At 29.8% G+C, this 23,056-nt stretch overlaps 1 protein-coding gene across 1 annotated transcript in view; it reads left to right on the forward strand.

Annotated features, from left to right (window-relative positions):
- The window catches only part of gcl (germ cell-less), a 60,090-nt gene extending 37,034 nt beyond the window's left edge, over window positions 1–23,056 (forward strand). The window contains exons 6-9 of the mRNA XM_075360842.1: window positions 4,027–4,199; window positions 10,120–10,324; window positions 12,599–12,820; window positions 18,625–23,056. Of these exons, the coding sequence (XP_075216957.1) occupies window positions 4,027–4,199; window positions 10,120–10,324; window positions 12,599–12,820; window positions 18,625–18,829 (805 nt within the window). The 3' untranslated portion in view covers window positions 18,830–23,056. The remainder of the gene's footprint in view (window positions 1–4,026; window positions 4,200–10,119; window positions 10,325–12,598; window positions 12,821–18,624) is intronic.

Raw genomic sequence — 23,056 nt, forward strand, 5'->3', positions numbered from 1 at the left:
ATATATATATCTAAAATATTTAATGTTTATTAACTTAAAAAAAGGTTAAAATTTGTTAAATATACTAAAGTTATCTTCGATTGTAATTTTGTTTTACCATTACAGCAATAATTGTCACACACAGTTAGTAGCTGTACAAAATAATGTATAATGGAATGATAACATAAATAGGTTTGTAAATAATTTGTTAAGTGCTTTACTCAAACTCTGAAATACTATTTAGATGCATAAAATAAATTAAAAATATATTACTATTTACTACCATTTTTGTGGGTTTTTTCTCAATTTCTTGAGGTGAATCACATTCACTCCAGATGTGATAATCACATCCACACCTAATCTTAATCTTCACTAATATTAGATTTTGAAGAGTCATTTTCAAAATTAATAATGAGTTTATCCACCTAGATATCAACAAATCAATCCATCTTCCACATATTTTCTTCTTGTAGCGCTAATTTAAACACAGTTCCGCCAATTATCTGCCATTACCTCAGTAACACTGTTTTCAAGTAAAACCTTTACATCCACTAATTTATAAATTTTGTTATTCTGAGTTACAAATCCTTTTATTTAATTCCACACTAATTCTATTGGATTCATATTGCAGTTGTATGGTGGAAGCATAATACTGTATGTCCATTTGCTTCAGCCGTATCATCGATTACATATTTGTTAAATTTTAGCTTATTCTTTTAACTTTTTCTAGGAGCTCAACCTTTAGAAATCTAAAACCAAAGCGATTTGTTTTTCTCTCAGCCATGATATTATATTCGATACTAGCCATGATGTATTCATTATCCATAACAATAACACTATTTGGCGGAATTAATTTCATAATCGTATTAAATCAGTTTTTAAAAAAGATTACCATTCATATTTTTGTGGTAATCACACTTTTTATTAGATTTGAAAACTAATAATGCACTGTTAACAGATGCATCTTTATTCCCTACATGATCTACAACAACCGTCTTCCTTTGTTACTTAACAATTTTATACCAGTACTTAAACCAGACCAAAAAGCCTGTTCAGATGTCTTAATATGTCACACCAAACTTTATTGACTTTAAAGATATTTTTAAGCACTTCTACTAGTTTAATATCTAAAGTAGGGTATTTTCCATGAAATTTATTGAAAACATTAAGAACTATCATCTTTTCCCCTCTTCCTAATATTTTACCTTTTCTGTGTTCAACTGTACAGCAAGAAGGACACTTGGCCATAGTTATTATATTAAATTTCATGGCACTTAAAGATACTTATAAACAAAAACTTAATTAGAATAATTTAAAGTAATTACTAAGTAATATAGCCAGCAAATAAGCGTAAAGTCCTTGAGATCTTTGCACTTTACACTTATTTGCTGGTAAGGTGGATATATCACTTATTATTTTTAATTATTTTATTAAAATACACCAGCAGAACCATGTTCAAGAAAAACTTAATTTCTAGCCCTGTAGTAAAGTAAATAAGTCATAAATTTCAGTATAATAACGTATTTAAACCAAATTAATGACAAAAATAACCTCGCTCGAAGTATCTTCTTTTGCGAGCAGTTAACAACGCCGCAGTTAAAATAACAATGAAGTTTCACAAAACCAAGTAATTGTTTTTAAAATAGTGTCAAAAATATTATTTAACAGTTTATAAAGCTATAAACAGAAGTATTGCTATTATTTATATAACATCGTACATGATATTTACCAAGTTACAATTCAAATACTTGCTCTAACATGTGGAATGTTTGTTTCTGTTTGCTTCAAATAGCAAATAATAAGATTGATTATTATAAAGTTAGGAAATTGAAATTAGTACAGTTTTTTCAATAAGAGTGCTTTGTTTATGTTGCTGTAGACCTAACATATTTATAATTACATAATAATAACTACCAATGTGATAATCTGAGATTATCACAGGCCTCAATGTAAAGTAGACAGAATATAGTTCATTATCAGGTAGTTTTAATAAATTTTGTCTTGAATTAAGGTGTTGATTTAAATTCTGTTTATATTTTTGTACATTGTGTACAAAAATTTAAACTATGTAGCAGATGCATTTTCCAGCATAAATAATCACCTTTCAAGGAAATATTTTTGCATTTTTTTTTTAGTCTGTCAGCTTTGTAGAGTAAGAGATTTAGGAATTAAAGCAGATAATTTCATTTTTAAGGCATTCTGCAAAGAAATTCAAACATTAACTATACACCAACCTAATCGATTTGTGTACCATTTTTGCTGGTATACATTTTTTTCATATTTCTTCTTCTACTGTGTGTATAGTTTATCTGATATTGTTAACAGTAACAAAGAATAATAATAATAATACTATTACATTAATAGGGAGTAAAGAAAATAAAATGAATTTGAATGTTTTCCTGTAATTAATAGTTATGAGAAATTGAGGATATTTTAAGGTAGGAAGTGTATTAAAGGAAATATTTAGCTTGTGATATATTTTCAAGAAGAACACTGAAAAACAGGAAAAGAGAGAGCTACCATATTCTGTCATTTAGACATAGGAGTTGAATTTATGTAATGTTTAAGTGTATATCTTTATTTTTTCATAATTCAAAATAATATTCAGTTGTGTTAAAGTAAGAATTTCTTTTTTATTTTTATTTCTTATTAATGTACAACACAGGCTTATTAGTTTTTATGGTAATAAATTTGATATACTGAAAATATAATAAAATAAAATATACTGAAAGTTTGTGAAAAACACTCATTTGTAACCATTGTAAATTTTGACCTAAATTTAAATTAAATTGAATTGGCTTATTTAAATTGGTGAATTTATTTGTATTTTATTTTATTATAAATTATTTTGTTTATATGGATTTCTTAACACGTTGACAGACGATATTTTAAAAAAATATAAAAGTTAAATTAATGATTCAGTAGTTATCCTTCTTAATTCAAAAATTCCTTCTTAAAATTCTATTTTAAGAAATACAACATCATCCTTGAAAAATGAATAAATTTTTTCTATGCAAAGTGTGTTATGACTTGATAATTCGGAGAAATAGTGATGGGGTTAGACCGGTGAGACCATAGAAAAGCGTCAGTTTTGTGTTGGATTTTGACATGCTTAGTTTAGTATAGTGAGTATGTTAAGAAAACTGATCCGAAAATTTATAAACTATGATTTGTACAGAATACAGGTATGAGAATTTAATGTCAAAGTCCTCTCCATAAAATCATTTCAAGGATTTATCAGAAGATTGCTTATCCATCGACTTCTTTTTTTTTTTAATAACATTAAAAAATATTATTGAAAATGTAACATGTTATAATGAGAAATTATGTTTAAAATTATAATTAAAATTAATTTTGTATTGGTCAATTCCTTAGTTTATAAATATTAATAAGATATTTTGTTAATTTCTGACGTGGACAAAGTAGTTACGTAATAGTGGTTCTAAGAACTCAAGTAGACTAGATATGGGAGTACTGAGTCAAATGTTTTTGTCAGTTTTCTTTATTTTTATAAGTAATGTGTATTATTCATTGCTGTTAGTAATATTTTTTGATTTGTTGAGTTACTGTAATTTTTTTTGTAAAACTCAAGAGAAGCATAAGCAACGTAGTCCTAGTACATTGTTTCGCAAATCCCAACAATAGTAAGTTTATTTTTTGTTTATTAAAAGTTTTTTCTTTAAAAATTATAAAATTTTATTTTTGTGTACAAGTTAAATTTGATGTTTTATCAGAAGCTCGCACATTCTATACAATACTTGACACAAATTTGTTTTTTTTAATGTTTTAGTTAACTTAGAAAAGTTCTGAAATCAGTTAAATGGCTTAGTCGGTTAGTTGCACATCTTATTTTGGAAAAAAAAATGCTACAACAAGATTAAAATACTGTATTACAGTATCCAAATTATAAATAGGATAATTGTATTTCTGCCTTAATTTTAAGAAATAAGTACATCATTATTTATAGTAAAAATTAGCTCAATTTTTATAATGTATTATTAATATAGATAAAAATTTAAGTAAATTTTTTCTGGTATTTTTTTACAGTGTGGAATTAATAGAGTCTCTTGTTAGAAGTCAAGACTTATGTGTTATACAAATGGAGTATTCCTTATATTTAATGTTGCGATCTTGGGTTTTTTATAAGTTACATCCGGAGTGGATGGGTGATGAGATTTCTGGTCTGTGTCAGATTCAGAAATTCTTCAAAGATCGACCTAGTAAGTAGTTTAATTTAATTACTTTGCTATGTTTTTGTTCATGATGGTTGGTGATGAAATTATTTAAAACTAACTTTTTAAATTACAAATTAAAACAAATTTTTAAGGTACAATATCTTTAATAATTTACAAAATATTTTTGACTACGTGGTTGCATGACTGAAAATATTTTGAAGTAATTTATTATAAACATTCTATTTGTAAAATTTGATTAATTTTGTTGCGCAAAAATTTATAGTTTTATATAATTACTAAACTTAATTTAATTTATACTCTAAACTTATGCCTTTGTTGTGCCATTTACATTGTCAGTGGCAATAAATTAATTTCATTGGTTTGAGTAGTTTTTATCATTTTTAAGTCTTAGGATATTTTTCACAGCTTGATTTTAGTTTTCTTAAAAGGATTGGTGAATTACTTTTGAAATTAGTACATTATAGTTTGAAAATTAGGATTACTGGAATATAACAAAATGTCAATGACCAGAACCAATTTTATATTTGTTTGCATTATAAAAGATATACAGAGTTAGCTATTTTAAATTGTTATTGTAATAAAATAAGTATGTCCAAGAAATTTTTATGTAAAAAAAAAAAATTAGCTAGATTTTAATTTTGATTGTTAAACAATCATCATTGATAATTGTAGTTGAATTAATCAAAAATAATAATTTAAAAAAGAGCAATAAACAAAGTTTACATATGCTTATAACAGGGCATCCCATATAAAATGCAACTCATCAATTAGACTTCTCTAAAATTTGTATTGACTACCTTACCACTTCATGATTTACTGGAATAGATCCTCATCCAGCATCTGACTGTCATGTCAATACAGTAGACTACTACCAGTAGCCATAACATATTAAAGTAATCAGAATGTTCAGTGCATCACTAGCCAGAGGTTTGTGTTTTCTTAACCAGAGGTCTGTGTCTTTTTATTATTTAACCATACTCATTTAAATGAGGAACTTCAAATATTATTTAAAGAAAGACTTTTAATTTTTAAAAGTCCTTCTGACAGTTGCACACAGCTCTTGGCGGCTCACTTGGTTTCATCTACACAATAAAAGTTGGCTTCCCACTAGAATGGTTTAGTTCCTTCTTCCAGAGATTCAACTTGTGTTGTTATGAATGTACAAGTAATTAATATAATAACTTTAAATATTACAAGTTCAAGATTATAATAATAACAATTTATATTATAAATGAAGTCGAAGGCTTTTATTTATTTGTATGAACCAGCAAAAAACAAATATTTAGAATAATTTAAACCCAACTGAAGTATTAAACCAAGTGGGCAAATTATTCGACACTAACTGTACTATCAGTGACTGTAGCACAAGAAGCTTTTCACTGTAAATACCAAGGTAGACCAATTCCAAATAAGTGATTGTTATTGAGGTTAGTGATTAAATTCAAAGATACAGGTTCTGTTTATCGCAAAAACACAAAAGGTCAAGGACAAGATTTACTGCATATACAGTTACTGAAATCAATGACTGATTGCATGAGGGGATTCATTCTATAGAGTTACTGTTTTTCTCTGAGAGGTGTGGTACCATTTGGACAGCTATGTAAACAGTCAGATTGATAGGATTTGGAGTCCTGAAATTCGCCAAACTTATCATGAAAAACTATTACATCTGTACTAGATATCGGGTTTTGGCAGTATCACAAAAAAATTATTGCTATTTTCTTTAAGTACATCATTATTGGTGCTTATAAAATGACATTATACTATACAAATTCAGCTACTGCTTTTATTAATGAATTCTTTTGTGATTGCATCACTGGTAGTGGCAATAGCGATCTGTAGATTTGATACCACCAAATGATTTTATTTGGAGTTACCTCAAAGAAAAAGCCTCTAGCAACAAACCATGAACACTGGTACAATTTAAGGTCAATATCAAAGAAGCTGTATTTAATATCTAGTCATAAACTCTGAAGAAGTTTGCAAGAAACATTGAAAAAAGATGGAAATATGTATTCTGGAAGATGGTAACTGCTTTCTGTAAATATTCTAGAATTTAAGGTGTTCTAAAATATGATAATAAAAATATTTAATAATTTTACTTATCTTTTAAATTTAAGTACATCTCCTTACCATTTAAGGTTAATAGATGTGTTGTGTTTTATATGGGATATCATTTACAAAGAAAATTTGGAAACTAACAAATAAAGCTATGTGCTACATAAGGAGAAAGCAAAGGTAAGCTTACGGTACAGGTCATGTCATTCAACCAGGTTAGAACAGTTGAACAGACAGAGGGAGTCTTGAATAAGAAAAATTCTGTGTGTAATAAATACATAGGAGGAATTCATGCTGTGAAGTGGAGTATAATTGTATGAAGTATATATATGGCCCCTTTATTGTTAGCCATGGCTTCCAATATTAGAAATCTTGAAATGCCTTATTAATGAGACTTAATTTATTAATGATATGAATAGAATTTCATATTTGGCCTTACTTGATCTGCCATTGATGGTTCAGCACAGCCCTGCTATGCTTCTGGATAGGACTTGGTTTGTAAAGTGGTGCTATATTCCAAAGAAAAAGGTTTCCTGTAAAGTGACAGTTGTTTATGTACAGTAGAACTCCTCTTTGATCTTCTTCATTGAAATTTACAATAATTAGCTTCAATGAATTTGTGTATTCCATTTGCTCATTGAATGCAATGTTATGTATTTATATTTGTGTAGCTGTGTCAAATTTGATTTAAAAACTAATGGCCAGAGAACATATGTTTTCATCAGAGGATGGGAAAGTTTTTATAGGCACCATGTGGTCTCAAACGCATATTAATGTGAGACTCTCCTGTACAAGCCTATCCCCTAAAACACATTTCCTCCCTATAACATAGGATGCCGAGTCCACCGTACGGTATATCATGGCATCCCATGCGTCTTGTCTCCATCTGTACATTCATTACTGGCCTCAAACCTTGAACTCATCCTTCAGTGTTTTTTTTTAATCTCGACCTTAGGACTGGGGACCTGTCCCAATGGGCATTCAGAGGTAGTTATATACCCCTGGACATCTTCTACTAACTTTGTTCGGATGATCTTAACTGAACAAAATTGTGGATACTGCATGCTACAATTGTTTGAGCTGTAGCAGAGTCCCAGTGATGTTCTCCGGGTAAGCACACTGAACTGTCTCCTGCATGCTTTTACCTACAGCCATCTATGGAGATACAGAATCAATCTGTTGGTTCATTAATCTTTCATCTCTCCTACCAACTGCATGTAAGCAATACTTCTGCATCCACCTTACCCACTCCCCTGTTCATCCTCCCTCTTCTGAACAAGGAGATCCGTGGGTGCAAGTCTTCCCATTATGCTGGCGGCATCGACTGAGATGGTCTTGCAGCCAGCAAACATGAAGGAAAGCAGCCCTCTCCTCTCCAGTGCGATGGACCAGACTTGTATACTCTGTGCAATACTTTTGAGAGCGCCACCTGGGACAAGACCTCTGCTTTGATAAGTAGAAACATGTTGGATGTTGGTCATTATCTGACCAGTGCTGGTAACAATTTTCTTGGCTTTGACAGACATGTGTCTCTGGAAACGTCAGAACTACTATGTGTCATGTACATTGCATTCTTGACTATCCACACCCCAAGGTAGAATGGACTACCCTTATAATGACCCTAACAAAATTGAGGTCAACTTACGCCTACCTGAAACTACAGTCACTGATTCTTATTTGGCAAAAGCTGAAGCTCGAATTCCTCCAGGTGTGAAACAGTAATGTTTATTGCTTTGTTCCAGGTACCCATCACCACCTGTTCAGCCTCAGACATTGGCAATAACAATTGACCTGCCCTTATAGAATCCAAACTGGAGGTCACTTAGACTGCCTATTGGCTCCAGCTCTTGGTTGAACCTGTTAACCAGCACTCTAAAAAAGCTTATTCAAGTAATTGAGAAAAAACATACCTTTGCTGTCAAAGGACTGACAGCACAAAAAATTTCATTGTAATCTGACAGCACACAAAATTGCATTGTGATCTGACAGGATCTCATCCTCAAGGATTTCCCACCATTGTTAACACTTGGTCCCTTGCATCTCATGAATATTACATCAATGTAGGAAATGAACTTATCCCTGTGAAAGTAGAGCCATCACCTTGATATGTATGTGAATCCCACCCTGACCATCGCCTCAGAGAGAGTGTAAATGTGGGGCAGATCAGCTCACTCACTGATCTGCCCCACAGGGGGTCTTTAGCATTGAAATTCTCCTACCAAGACAGTTTCTGCCGACTGTCTAGCTACCTACTTCCATTATTGAACTGTCCAAGCAATGTTCAGAAGCATAGAATGAATAATAGCGCAGTGTGATATAGCAGCTAAACAACAGTGCTGTCAAAGTCTCTAGCCAGGTATAGCCCAGGCTACTGCCAGAATGAATTACTGGCAACACACTGGAGAAGCATACATACATACATACATTCACTGAGCAGACAACCTTAATACATGGCCGAAATTAATAATATAGTATCTTTAATGAAATTTACTGTAGAAACAATATATTATTACACTGATATTCGTGTTACACATTTCAGAAGGATTTCTGAGTTATTAATCCTGTTTGTATAATACAAAGCAAAACCAGAAAATGAGTAACAACAATTCTAGGATACCAACCCATCAAATATTGTGGCTTACACACACATACAAAATCACTTGTTGTTGCAGAGTAGGAAACAAACTTATCTATAATGTTATTTTTAAACATATCCTGTAATAGACCTCTTATCATAACCCTATTAGTTATTGTATCATCAAAACCAAAAGAGATAATAAAATTTCATAAAAATATCCTTGTAAACAATTTACGATTTATTGTAATTTATTTAATAAGTTAAAAAAAAAAAAAATTTCTGCTCAAAAAATAAATAAAAGGTAAAAGTGTGTGAGAGTTGAGCTCTAAGCTAAAGTTTATTTAATTAATCTTAGGGAATATTAGCAAGTCACTAGAAAATGTGCTGTAATCAGAAAGTACTAAATCGTAAAGTAAATTAATGCAGTGTATTTGAATCTTGGATATCTCATTATTCAATTCTAAATCTGTACTTAATTAATATAGGATTATATATTCCTGAATATATAATCATTTATAGATGTCAGTCTCTAAATAGCTGTGTCAGTAGCAAAATGTTCATTAGTTATTTTTCATTTCAATCCACTAGGCTTTATTAAATTAATTTTCTGTTTTGTATGTACTTAATTATAACATATAACATGAATGCTTCAGAATACTCATTTGTGTGGATATGCCACCATCAACTATTATAAATTTTAATATAGATTTCTTCATGTTACAGCTAGATTTTGTATTATATCTTTTAATGAGTTATAAAATGTAAATAAATAATTAATTATATTACCCTTTTTTCATGTTATTGACCAGCAGAAATTCAATGAAAATCTTTTCATTGAATTTTTTGCTGGAAAATGATGTATGTGATATGGCTGATAATGTGAAATAATCTATACTATACTATAATGTTACCAATTCTTAAATAAATAAATTAATTTGATGATTCTATTTATGTCACTATCTGCAATTTATAATTTTCGGAATTTTTTTCCATTTAAATTTGCATTTGAAAATATGCACGTCATTGTTTATATTATGTTGTGAATTAATTATTTTTAATGATTTCAAGTGTAATTCATAATTATAACTTCCTTAAAAAGTTTTTTTTTTTAAATTATTTAAACTTATTGTCTATTTTTACTAAATTTCATCAGTTCCTTTAGTATCTGAATAATTATTTTTGTTGCTCTTTGGATAACTATCTTTGCTGCTGAAAATTATAGTCTGTTATTGATTAAACTTATGGTTATTAATTCTAAATTTACTGTAAATAATTTAATAATTTTTAATTATTACTGATTTGTTATAGAAAATCAACCTGAATTTCTGTTGACCAGAGAAGGGATAGAATTTCAAAAAGCATTCCAAGGCTTGCGTTTGGATAAGTTGATTGTTCATCACGAAGATCTGGATGTTATACTAGAGGATAGAATATTACCAGAAAGTTGGCTTTACCCAACTTTAATCTCTCTATGGACCAGTGTGTTAGATTTTTACAAGAACATTGATAACGGGTAATCTTTTTTTAGTAGTCATCTAAACACATAATAGCATGCGAGTTACTGCATCCACTATAGCTTAATTTTTATGACTTATGGCTGCAGTTTCTCATCTCTTATTACATGATTTCACAGTGCCTGAGATATTTCAGGGTATTAGCATCCTGAAATTAAAGATATGATATAAGGTTAAAATACTAGAATCAGCAGCGGGTTAGTACAAACCCACTGCTGGGTAACCCTAACCAAGGGTTAGCTGCAGGCTTGGGAAAGTTATTTCTTAATTTTTTATCCGTATTACCTGAGGTTGAAATTTAATAGTATTAGACTTTTATAAATAGGAACGGTTTAAATAACTTATAAGCACCAGTATAAAAGTATTTTTTATATACTTGCAATCAAGCATTTAATGGAAAGCTATTAATTACAGATTCAATACTTCAGTACTTTTTAAGGTGGAATTTTTTTTCTTCAAGATTAGAATATTGTTTAATAAATTACACTGTAGTGTTCATTCTTTTGTTTTTGGTGATCAGGTAGTAATAATTTATAACATTTCAGATTGTTCACCTGTTAAAATTAAAAAGATTTTTTCTCAAGGTAATAATTTTTTAGAATTGGTTATTTTCAAAAAAGGTCATTCTGTGCTGTCATTATATTAAAAATACATTTTTCTTATTTATTGAGACTTTAGAATTCATTTACATAGTTTATTCATTTAACATAGCTCAAGTTTTGGGAACATGAGCTGTTTGTTATATTGAAATAAAAATATTCATTTTTCCTTACATTGAACCTTTGAAGATATTGATTGGAATGAAAATTAGTAGTACAGTTGCTGTCCAGCTTATCACCCATCTAAAGTAGTTATTTAATAATTTTGTGCATTATAGACGTGCTTAAAAATATTATAAAAAGGCATTTTATTTAAAGTAAAAATATACTTTTTGTATGTGTGTTGTCTTTGATATTATTAGGAAATGGTGTGAAACAAACACACAAAACTCGAATCGTATGCCTTGCGCTCTATTGAAGAAAATGTTTGCTTGATAAAATTTCTAAGTGCTGTGTATCATTTCGTTTATAGGAGTAGACTCCACAACCTTTTCAACAAGTAAAATGATTGTTTAACTCCTGTAGGTATTTTAACTTCTGTGTATTCTTTCTTTCCTTGCACTAACTTGCATAGTATGTATGCTGTTCATTGGCATACATATTTGGTAAAATTTGACATTTTCAAGAAAATAAGTTCTAGATAAGAGAATAAGTCCTCGGATTTTCTGTAAAGTTTATGATCTTCATTACTGTATGAATTCAAAAGTTGTGATTTGTGTTGGAATTACGTTACACAGGTGTTTTATATATATATATATTTTTATATATAAATGTTTATATATTTATAAATAAACAAGGAGTGATTTAGTATATTAAAATGAGCAAAAGGGTTCCCACAAACACATGTTCAAACACTTTTATTTTCTGTCTGTTAGATCTTTAATCTATTTTAAACAGAAGTTCATGCAAGAACATATGAAAATATTAGTAAAATTACATATAACATTTTAAACTTTTATTCTCTGCTGTGTGATTTTATGTTTTCAGTCAAGTTTTGATTTATCAAGCAAATTCTGAAGCACTTAATTTTGAAAGATGAAGACTGTGGTGTGGTCATGTTATCCAAAACCTTACATGAAATGAATATTGTTGTTTAAACTGCAGTAGCATGTCATTTTTTTGAGAGTATAATGCATCAGAGTATTTAATAAATTTATTCATATTTTCTTGATTTTTCTTGAAAAATAAAGATAAATTTCTCTAAATACTGTCAAAACATTTTGAGTGTTGAGGTTTATCTATTTTAATATTTTTTTAAATTATTTTTATTATTGTATTCACTATGAAAGGACAGACCCTTAGAAAATAGCATTAGTTACTTTCGTCCTTCACACTCAATCAAAAACTGATGTGATTTTTTAGTTAAGCCGATGCTGAAAATGCCGCTTACAAGATTATTAGCCAAGAAAACATAAAAGTCCATAATGATGGAAAAAACATGGATAAAAGTATTTTGAGCTTTAGGAAAATACTTTGCTTTAGATTCAAAAGGATCACTTTTTATAGAAGACTTCTATAAAGTGTGATCCTTTAGAAGCTGGAACCAAATATCTGAAATTATTCTTTAAACATTCTTTTAATAACATTCATTATTATTTTAACAACTTCAAATATGGCACTAAAATAATGTATTATATTAACAATAATATAATAAAATTGGATTTAACTTTTTAGACCTGTTGGTGTACCTGAAGCTGTCTTCTTTGAAAAATGTATGAGATTGGGAAGAGTTATTGAATCAAAAGAAACACTTTCGTGGAGGTGGAATGGTTATTTTATGGGTCTTGATTTAGTTTGGTCTATTACACCTAGATTGATTACAGTAAAAAGGGATTTGAGTCAGAGTGAAATATCTCCGCTTCTACTACAACATACAACAAGACATTTTATGTGCCGGTCAGTATTGTTACTTTAATTCATTATTATTTATAAACAGAATATTGGATTTTTATAGCTCTGAATCTTTAACCATATTTAATTTGTTTTAAATTTTGCTCATTCTTTCATTTCAGTTGGTATTTCGTCCAGGTTAATCGCATGCTACAAGAAGTAGTTTGTAATTGATAAGTAGCAGTAAAATGCTGATAACATTTGTGATTCTTTATATGTTTATTTTTCTAAATTATGAATAAGATACACCTGTGAATTAATAAAAAGTTTAACCGAAGACTAATTGCTGGGTTTAAAATTGTTTAAACTTATCAAAAGACAATTTTATTATTAGTTCATTATCATCACAAAGTTAAGTTTCTGTGTTAGCATATCATTTTAAATATAATGGATTATGAATTTCAGTGGATGTAGTGTATAATCAGGCATTATTATCTGTAAATCATGTTTTGACATTTTGTATTTGTTAATTTAAACTGAATCATGAAATAACATTCTAGATTAGTGTTTATCCAATTTATTTTAAAACATAATGTTAGTTCAAAAATAAGTTTAAGGCAGTGTTACAGATGTAGATACAACAATATTAACTAATTGCCTTGAATATGACATTGCCAGTTGTCACTTAAATCTGGTTACTCATGTTCATGCAATAAATTTGCACCTGTGCATTCAAGAAAGTTGTTAAAATTGCATAATTCATCAAACGTTAATGTTAATTTGTTCAAGAATTTTAGGAAAAAATTTGGAGATTCATATTTTACTTAATTTTAATAAATACCCAATTTCAATTTGTAAGGTAAATAAATGTTTTATATGAAACATTGTCCGATGTTTTAATAATGTTTGTTAAATCTGTAACAGAAAAAAATTAATATTATTTTTTAGTGCAAATAAATATTGAATTTATAAATTATTAACTTATTTTCAAAATGTTTGTTCTAATTACAAGGAATTAATCTTCAGTTTTAACTGAGTATATATATGATTGAGTATATACTTGTTTATATTTTAATATTAAGAAAGATTTTAATTTTTATGAAAATGTTGTAGCCATCTAATCAGAAATAATTAATCAGTTCAGTTAAGTTCACAGGATAACCATCAGGTTTGTGTACAATTTGTTTAGAATTAAAGTAAATTTTGTTTTAAAATATTTGTTTATTTTATAAAACATAAATATTTTATTTAATTACTTACTAGCCAACACCCACTCTTGGCTCCTGAGCCATTTTGTGATGTGTTGACTGGTATAAATGGGCTTCTGTGTAAACAGGGCCATCATCCCCCAGCGAGTGGTCCAGAGCTCTGCAGGTCCCCAGATGGTCTGCATCCATAGTTTCCTTGCCGCAGAGTTGGCGTGCTGAAGAGGGCAGAACCCATATCCGATGTTGGTGCAAGGCCAGATCAGATAGTCATGTCTGGTTTTTAATCTAAATACAGTGACGCTGACTGCTCAAGGGAGTCTACAACTTACAGAGCCAAGTGTGAAGACTCCCACTTCTTGCCTGCCACTGATTCTTTACGGTTTTCACCAATCCGTTTATTAACTGCATAATTTATTTGCACTTTGGTTGAGCCAAGAGAAGCAGTGCGGGTGGCTTGAGGCAGAGAGGTTCCCAGCTTTGCCAGTTTGTCAGCCATTTCATTACCACATATATCAATGGTTAACATGGCTTGGAACCCATTGGAATTTCAGCTGCTAGTCTTGAGATCCCAGTTTGTTTAAGGTCTTCCTGGCCTCCAAAGTTCTTGTGCAATTAGTTATAGTATTTTATGACAAGTTCCAGATAGCTGCTTGCGATTTGACAAAAAAACTGCCTTCCGTGTGGAAAGAATTCAAGTTAGGTAGTAGCTGCTTGAATCGTGGCAATCTCTCCATCATAATTGCTCTATGGAGTGCTGACTGCAAGATGTCCCTGTAAGTGGCAGCAGTAGTACGCGGCTCCTGTTTCTCCTGTTCTCGGTAGCGATGGTACATCAACCATTCCTGTTCCGGACAATCTTCATGAATGGTTTGGAGCACAGTCTGTTTTAATTTCGCCTCATAAGAGGCGTGTTTTGCAGTTGATGATATTTTAAGTTCTATTTGGCTTGCAGCAGTTGGTCAAAAGAATCTTGATAGATTTTAAGTGGTGTTACATCTACAGGTGTCAAGCCATACTTCTCATATAGGTTCTTATATGCAGTGAGTGGTGCAATTTGAGTATTGAGCCTGCTTGTTGCTTGCTGGTAACTGTTGCAGTGTTGCTTATACACTCTTCTTAAACGTTCCCAGAAGCGCAGGCACTTCTTTCACGGTGGACATGAAGACTCTATTTGTGTCTCAGCCTCCAAGGCTGCCACCAGGGTGGATTTAGCAGCACCAGTTAGTCTCAAAGCAGTGTTCTGGACAAGGTTCATCTTATATCTAGTTGTGGAACCGGCAGTGACTATCACCTCACTTCCATATTCCAGGACTAGTCTAATGTACATTAGTTTATATGTTGTTGTTAACACTTCCTGGTTAGCTCCCCATCTCGTAGCAATGAGTCTTTTCAGTAAACAAGTCCTTTTCACTGCTCTTCTCACATATTGTTCAACATGTGGTTTCCAGGTGAGTCGTCGGTCATAACTCCCAGGTATTTAGAAACGTTGCTTTCTTCCAGTGCTTGACCCTTGTAGGACAGAATTATTGCCTGTAATTTTGTGGAAAGCGTAAACAGTTGGAATGTAGTTTTTGTGTTATAACAGTCATAGCATTTCATGTTGCCCAGATTCCAAGATTCAGCAATGCCTTTACGTTACTACTAGTAATATCCCAATTGAGATCATCTGCGTACAGGAGGGCTTCAACTCCTTGTACTTCTCTGATTGCGCCTAAGATGTCATTGATCATAATGTTGAATAGTGTACAACTCAGAGCAGCATCCTGTGCCAGGCCTTCCTTTTGAATGTGGAATTTGGAAGTACTGTGGTTCTGGCGCACTCAGATTAATCTTTGGCAAAGAAAAGTCTTGATTCATTTGAATAAGTGTCCAGAGATATTGTACATGACAGACAAGCTTGTGAATAAGCATGCATCATTAGACAGTATTGCTTTTAGGTTGACTAAAACCACTAGTATAGACATCTTTCTGTAGTATCCATCTTTGACTTGTGTGAAATAAACAACATGGTTCATAGGGCTTCGATATCTGTGGAAGCCAGCTTGAGCATTGTCTAAGATTCCATGTGTTTTTTGATAAACTGGTTTAGATGGTTGATAATCATCCTTCTCTGTCGATTTACAACAAGAGCTTGTCAGTGATGTAGGCCTGTAGCTTTTAGCTAGACTGTGTCTTACTATTTTCTAATAAACTTTATTACTGCAAAACAGATAATATTACAACAACCTGATGGTCTTCCTATGAGACGCTTTTTTCAGAATCATAGGAGAAGTCTTTTTACAACACATGGAAAAACACTGAACACTGAATAACAAATAACAATAACATATTTAAAATAATTCTCTGGCACACATAAAGATTAATGTAATTTAATAATGAATAAAATATACATCACAAAGCAAACCTTAGAGCCAAATATAAACACAGTTAACAAATTTTCTAAATTTGGCATTCAAAAAAGTATCTAACAAACTCATAAAAACACTAATTCACAATACCTTAGATCGCCTGACCTCATACAAATTACCATTTTTTTAAAAATATGATTCTTTCAGTACTCAACAGACCTATTTCGCTTGAATACCACAGAAGATTACAACTCTTTATTTAACATACCTTTCTTTTTCCTGTTTAGCCTCTGGGAATTATCATTCAGGTATTACTTCAGAGGATGATACGAGGGTTATTTTTTTTCAAGGTCCGATCAGTCATGAAATTAGCTTGAACTTCTTTGGTTTACTGGGAGAATGAGAGTGCATCCACTGTTTGGATTGTTCTTTTGTTTCTTCACTTTCGAAATAGACCCATGTCTCGTCCCCTGTGACAATTTTGTTCAAAAAATTTTCTCCTTCATTGTGGTAGCGCTGGAGAAACATTAGGGAGGTGTCCATTCTCATTGTTTTGTGATTGTCAGACAGCATCTTGGGAACCCATCTCGCACACAGTTTGCAATACTTAAGTCTCTCACTCACAATGGTGCAGAGAGCTGACCTTGAGATTTCAGGAAACGAATCACTCGATACAGAAATTGTGAACGGATGGTTTTCTCAAATTGCCTCATCCACTCGCTCAACGAGATCATCGGTTGACACTCGCTTCTTCCCTGACCGCCTACATCACGGAACATCTGCCCATCCTGCTTTAAAGTTCCTGCACCATTGTTGCACTTTGCTGTCACTCATTGAAGTTTCACCATACACATTACTTATTCGACGATGAATTTCAGCTGCATTAAACCCCTCAGCCTGAAGAAATCGAATTACCACACACACTTCACACTTAGCAGGAGATGCTATTGTTGTAGACATGTTTACGTGCCAGCTGCGTGTTCAGAACTAAACGTAGTGATGCGGCGTGATTGAAGGCCATACTAGAGATGCTGTGCAACACATATGCACAAAGGTTCATCTGATTTTTGCACGGGTTTTTATTTTGCGACCGATTGGACCTTGAAAAAAAAACCCTCGTATGTATGAGTATAAATGAAGTGTAGTCTTTTATAGTCTCAGTTTGATCATTCCTGAGATATGTGGTTAATTGAAACCCAACCACCAAAGAAAACTTGATTTCTACGATCTAGTATTCAAATCTGTATAAAAGTAACTGCCTTTACTAGGACTTGAATGCTTGAACTCTCGACTTCCAAATCAGCTGATTTGGGAAGACACATTCACCACTAGACCAACCTGTGGGTTTCTATATCTAACATACCTAAACTGATATAACAGCACACTTATTGACATTTCTGTATAATATTTACACTAGAGTAAATAAAGATAAATTAAACAAATGGTACTTTAATGTACATTAACTTGGAGAAAGAAATTCACAAATTTAAAAAAAATTCTGTCTTCAATGTGGCCCTTTGAATAAAGAATTAAACTAAATATTACATATTGTACAAACAGTGTTTCAGGAATGTGTAAACTGAACTGCTCCAACTAAGATAAACACTTAAAAGATCTCCATAGGAGCATCAGTCAATTTTTTATTTAGATGAAAATCCAGAAATCCACCAACATTAACAACATCCTTGATATTCTTCAGTACCCATAAAATGACCACATTTTAAAACTCAACATTTTTAGTGTACATGCATTCAAAAACATGCTATAATATTTTAAATGAATAGACACAATCAAATTCAATATATATTTTTTTACCTCTTTTTATATATGTGTTTTCATGACTCTGTAACAGTGATGTCACTTAACGTCAGGCTGAAAACAGCAGCACTAGTCAATGAGTATGGTCACAAAAGCTACTGAAAATGTTGAGTTTTTAAAGTTTACATTTAATAAACTTTGTTTGGTTTTTTTTTGTTTAAAAAGTAGTAGTTTTCAATCATTTTTTTATCATCGACTTCCATGGATAAAAATTTAGCAAACATGCAAAAATATTAACTAGAAACCTATAAATAACACATATAAATTTAACAATTTTTTTTTCTATTGTAACAGTGTCATTATAATTAAGATAATATTAAATTATTATATTTGATTTCTAAAGATGTAGGAGAAGCTTTATATATGTTGAGTTACAGATATTAGAATGGCTCTTAAGTGAAGTTTATAGATCACAATATATTGGATGTACTGTATTAATTATAATCCTTTTTTATCTCGGATGCTATAATATATAACCTTCTAATATTATTTTCAGAGTTGTTGTCATATCGCAGGATGTTCAAAGACAAGTTACTGTTGAACAGAAGAGTAATGTAATGCAGATATCACTTGCAAAATTTCAGGAGTTTAGAGTTATGGAATTGGTCAAAGATTTTACGTATCCGATCATTATCAGCGTTAATCTTCTTGTTGCAACACCAAAAACAAAACCATCAGAAAAACAAATGACTGCTTCTTAGGTGTGTGAGACCGTAATCTTAATAATTAATCTTATTTAGAGGCCTTAATATAAGATGTTAATCAAAATTGTGTGTATATTTGTATATATAATATAAGTGCCTATTTGTTAATTATATCGGTGGTTTAGCGTCTTTCTTTAAAACCGCATCAAAATATTCTACTAGTTAGGTAATATTTTTTTAATCGCTTTATTTATATTACAAAATAGGTGTTTTAAAAAATAACACTGTTTTGTAGTACATTTGAGATATTCCAAACATTTGACTTTCCTATTATGAATGTTTGTCATTAATTTTAACTTAAAAAAAGATAATATTTATAAATTAAAAAATACTTATTTAAATTTATATGATTTATTATTTATTTTATTATATTATTAATTAGATGGAAATATTTTTTATTTCCTAATTGTAAGTATTGTATTGTATGTTTTATTAAAATTATTTTTTCAGTATTATGATCATATTTAATTGTTATTAACCCGAATAATTTACTGCTGGATATATTATGTTCAAAGTTCTAATTTTTTAGATGACTTATTTGCTTTAATATTGGGCATTCAAAATTTTGTTCTCTGCTATACTATATTACTAAATCACAGGAATTTTGATTTTCTTGGTTTTTTAATACATCTAATTTGAAATTATAACTATTTAGAGATAATGTATCAGTTATTGAAAAAACGTTTTTTGGTTTATATTAAACATTTTTACTGCCAGTGAGTGCATTTCTCTTAAATGGTGTAAAATGATAGAAGTTTTTTTATATTGTTGCATATTTATGCAGACTAACATTAGACAGTAAGATTGGTGTAGATAAAAAAATTGAGTCAAGTAACCTCATACAGTGCTGTTAATTTTCAATGTTTTAACAGTGGTCAGTGTTTGGGAATTAGATGTTTGTCCAAAATATTATTTCTGTATGTTATAATGTTTAGTTGGATAGTGTTTCACAGCCCATTTTGTTCTAATATTTTTACTTACCTAGGAGAATTCTTTCTAGTCTGTCAATCTACCACTGATAGTCAAACCTTGGTTTATCTTTCTGGAGGTCAGGTCTGGATCTCTGTGAGTTTACAGAGAAGTACTTGAACAAAAATTTATTAGAACTTCAATTGTCCAATTTTATTATAGCTGTTGGGTGTGATACTAAAAGCCCCTTCAATTGACTGATGTAATTATGATTGTAACCTAATTTAACTGATGTAGTCTGGCTGCCCAATACTGAAAATTTCAGTTAATAACCAGAACATTATGCCTTAGAATGTTACAGTAACCAAGTACAGGTTGCTGCAGTAATTTACTCAAATCATGAATTATACAAAATTATAAATTCTTTGACGAGAGGTATACACCTTTTAGTAATGTTGACTAGACTGCATTTTAGTAAAGAATTAGTTTGTCTCTGCACTAATAAATTCTGTACAATTTCTACTTGTAAGTAACATCTTTTTTGGTTACCTGATACTACAGTATTTCACAGATTATCCTGATATTATGAACAATGCCAGGATAATATGCAGTCTCCATATAATGTTTTTTTTTTAGCTTCGAAAAATCTCAGGTTACTATGACTTGCCATAGTAATTCAGAACAGTTAAAAGTTTGTGTTCAGTTTGTAATCTGATAATTTAATTATTTTGTTTGCATTATTATCTAATGGTTTTTTTAGTACCAACCATAGAAATATGTTTGTAATTAGCCATGTCATATCTTTTATTAATATCCCATTTTTTTTCTTTAGAAAATATTTTTTTATATTTAGATAGATGTTTGTGGCACATTTCTTTCAAAATGTTTTACTAGTGTTACTAGACCATCTTGTCCCCATGTTTATGGTGGAATGAGGTTTAAGTGAGACATTGTATAACTTCTGTTTCAGGGAATATGAGTTATCTTTAAATCTTAATCGTGGCGTATTACTATCGTTTGTTATTTTGTTTAAATACTCCTTGAATTCTTATTTCATGTTAATAAATCTTTTTTCTTGATAAAAATTGATGGAAATTCAAATGTAGACAGAGTTATTTTGCAATTAACAGTGAATTTTTATAGGATTCATTTAAACTTCATCGCAATGAAAGAGGGATCTTTTTAATGGTAATATATTTTATTAATTTTCATACTCTCATATTGTTCCGTACATTCACTCACTTAAGAATTATTTAAATGATTATTTTAAAACTTTTTATGCATTTAAAGGTACATGATATCTGTGGCATGTAAAATTTTTAATAGTTTTTGTTTGGTATAACTTTGTTATTACTCACATAATTTTAGAAACTAAACTAAATTTGGTACTAAAAATATTATTTACAAAGTATGTACATGTGTTTAATGTCAACCATATTTTTTTAGTTCATAAACTCTGGTTTAAATATGACTTGTATAACACTATAGTGTGATTTAATAATAAGAGAAAATCAAATGAACTAAACAGATTTACTATATTCAGCTCATGGCATTTAATAAAAAGGAATAATGAATTCATCCTAAAACATTTTTTTTCTATATATTTATGCAGTATATAAAATTTAATGATTTCTTTTTTTTAAATGAGCACAAAACGGTTTTAAATGGAATTTCTATATGTTGTTAAAAGTAAATCTATTTTTGTAAGTAATATTTGTTAAAATTTGTTCTTCTTGTATTAGCTAATCAACTATATTAATGCTGTAACACTTTTGAAATTTTATCACTCTTCATTTTATGAGCTGATTAACCATTAATTTTTGCTTATGTTACCAATTATTTATTAATGTTGTGTGTAAAAGGTTTTAGAATACGTTAGATGTTATATTAGTATACTGAGAAAAATATTAATTTTATTTTTTGACTAAATCTGAATGTACCTTAATTAATAATAGTTAACATAGATCAATAATTTATTAATTTTCTAGAGGTTAGTTTATTTGGGGGTATTATATTTATGAAATAAATTTATTTTGTATATTTATTTGTCGTGGTAAAATATTTTTCTTTATGTATTTACTAAATGTATATTTAAATTTAAAAATAATCTGTTTAATTGTATTGTGATAATTAATATTTTTGCTGCTTATTATGGTTCTCTTAATTATTTCATCACTTTTATTTGAATATCTGAATGTAAATGTGACAGAGTGCTGAAGTTTATTTTTATATCTTAAAAACTTTTAATTTCAAAGCAGCACTGTTTATTGTATGGCTTCTTCAGTCTTATATATTTGTATTTATAAATTCTTTTTCTTTGGTTTCTGTTTGTGTTTCTTTATGTAACACGATTATGTAAAAAGTACATAATGTAATATATTATGTTGGGAGTTACCACTAGATCTGTATAGAACCACATTAATCCAGATATGTTTGGATTGACACATCCAAAAAGGAAATTTTTGTTTATTCAAGAATTAATTCAGTTCAATCTTTTAAAGACTTGTTATAATAAAAAATACTCTGTCATATCATCTCTCAGCAATAAGCAATATCTTTCTTAAAAATAATAAATAATTCTTAATATGATGTAAAATAAACTAAATTCTAACATAAAAACAGAAGTAGGCAAAAATCATAATTGCAGTAAAAAAAGTTTGATTATTCTACCAGTAGAATTAATTATATCTATCTATATTACATAATGCTTTAAAGGCACTGTAAAAACTAGATGTTCATGGTTTGATTTCTTGCATGAGCATGGAGTTATCTAATTAAGTTGAATTGACTGCCAAATGTCTTACAAGTAAGCTTGTTTATAGTTACTGGCTCTTATTTCAATTAGCTCTATTGGTAGTTAGTATTACTTTTGGGTTTGTTTGTATAATCATCAGTGCTATAATTTCTTAACCTTGCTATAATTGAGTTAGTCTATAACATAAAAAGTTATTTATGTTTACCTATGAGTTTTGAAAATTCTGTTTTAATGTTAATTGAGTTCAATAAATAAAATTACCTCAAACATTTAAGCAAATATTTTTTATTAGTATTTTAATATTTATAGCATTTTTGGTAATTCTGTTAATTACTATAATTACCATAATAAGCAGTCATAATTTTTTATTAATATTCAACACTATTCCAGTTTTTGTGTTACCATTTAGTATGTATATGGATACATTCCTTAGTAGGAATTTGCATTAACTTTACAGTTTTTGAAAATTCTGTTTTAATCTTATTTGGGTGCCATGAATGGAATGACACTATATTTTATCACTTTTTTTAACACTAAATAAATTTTCTTTGTACAGAATA

Source organism: Lycorma delicatula, chromosome 3 (assembly GCF_047948215.1).
Source record: "Lycorma delicatula isolate Av1 chromosome 3, ASM4794821v1, whole genome shotgun sequence".
Lineage (NCBI taxonomy): Eukaryota > Metazoa > Arthropoda > Insecta > Hemiptera > Fulgoridae > Lycorma > Lycorma delicatula.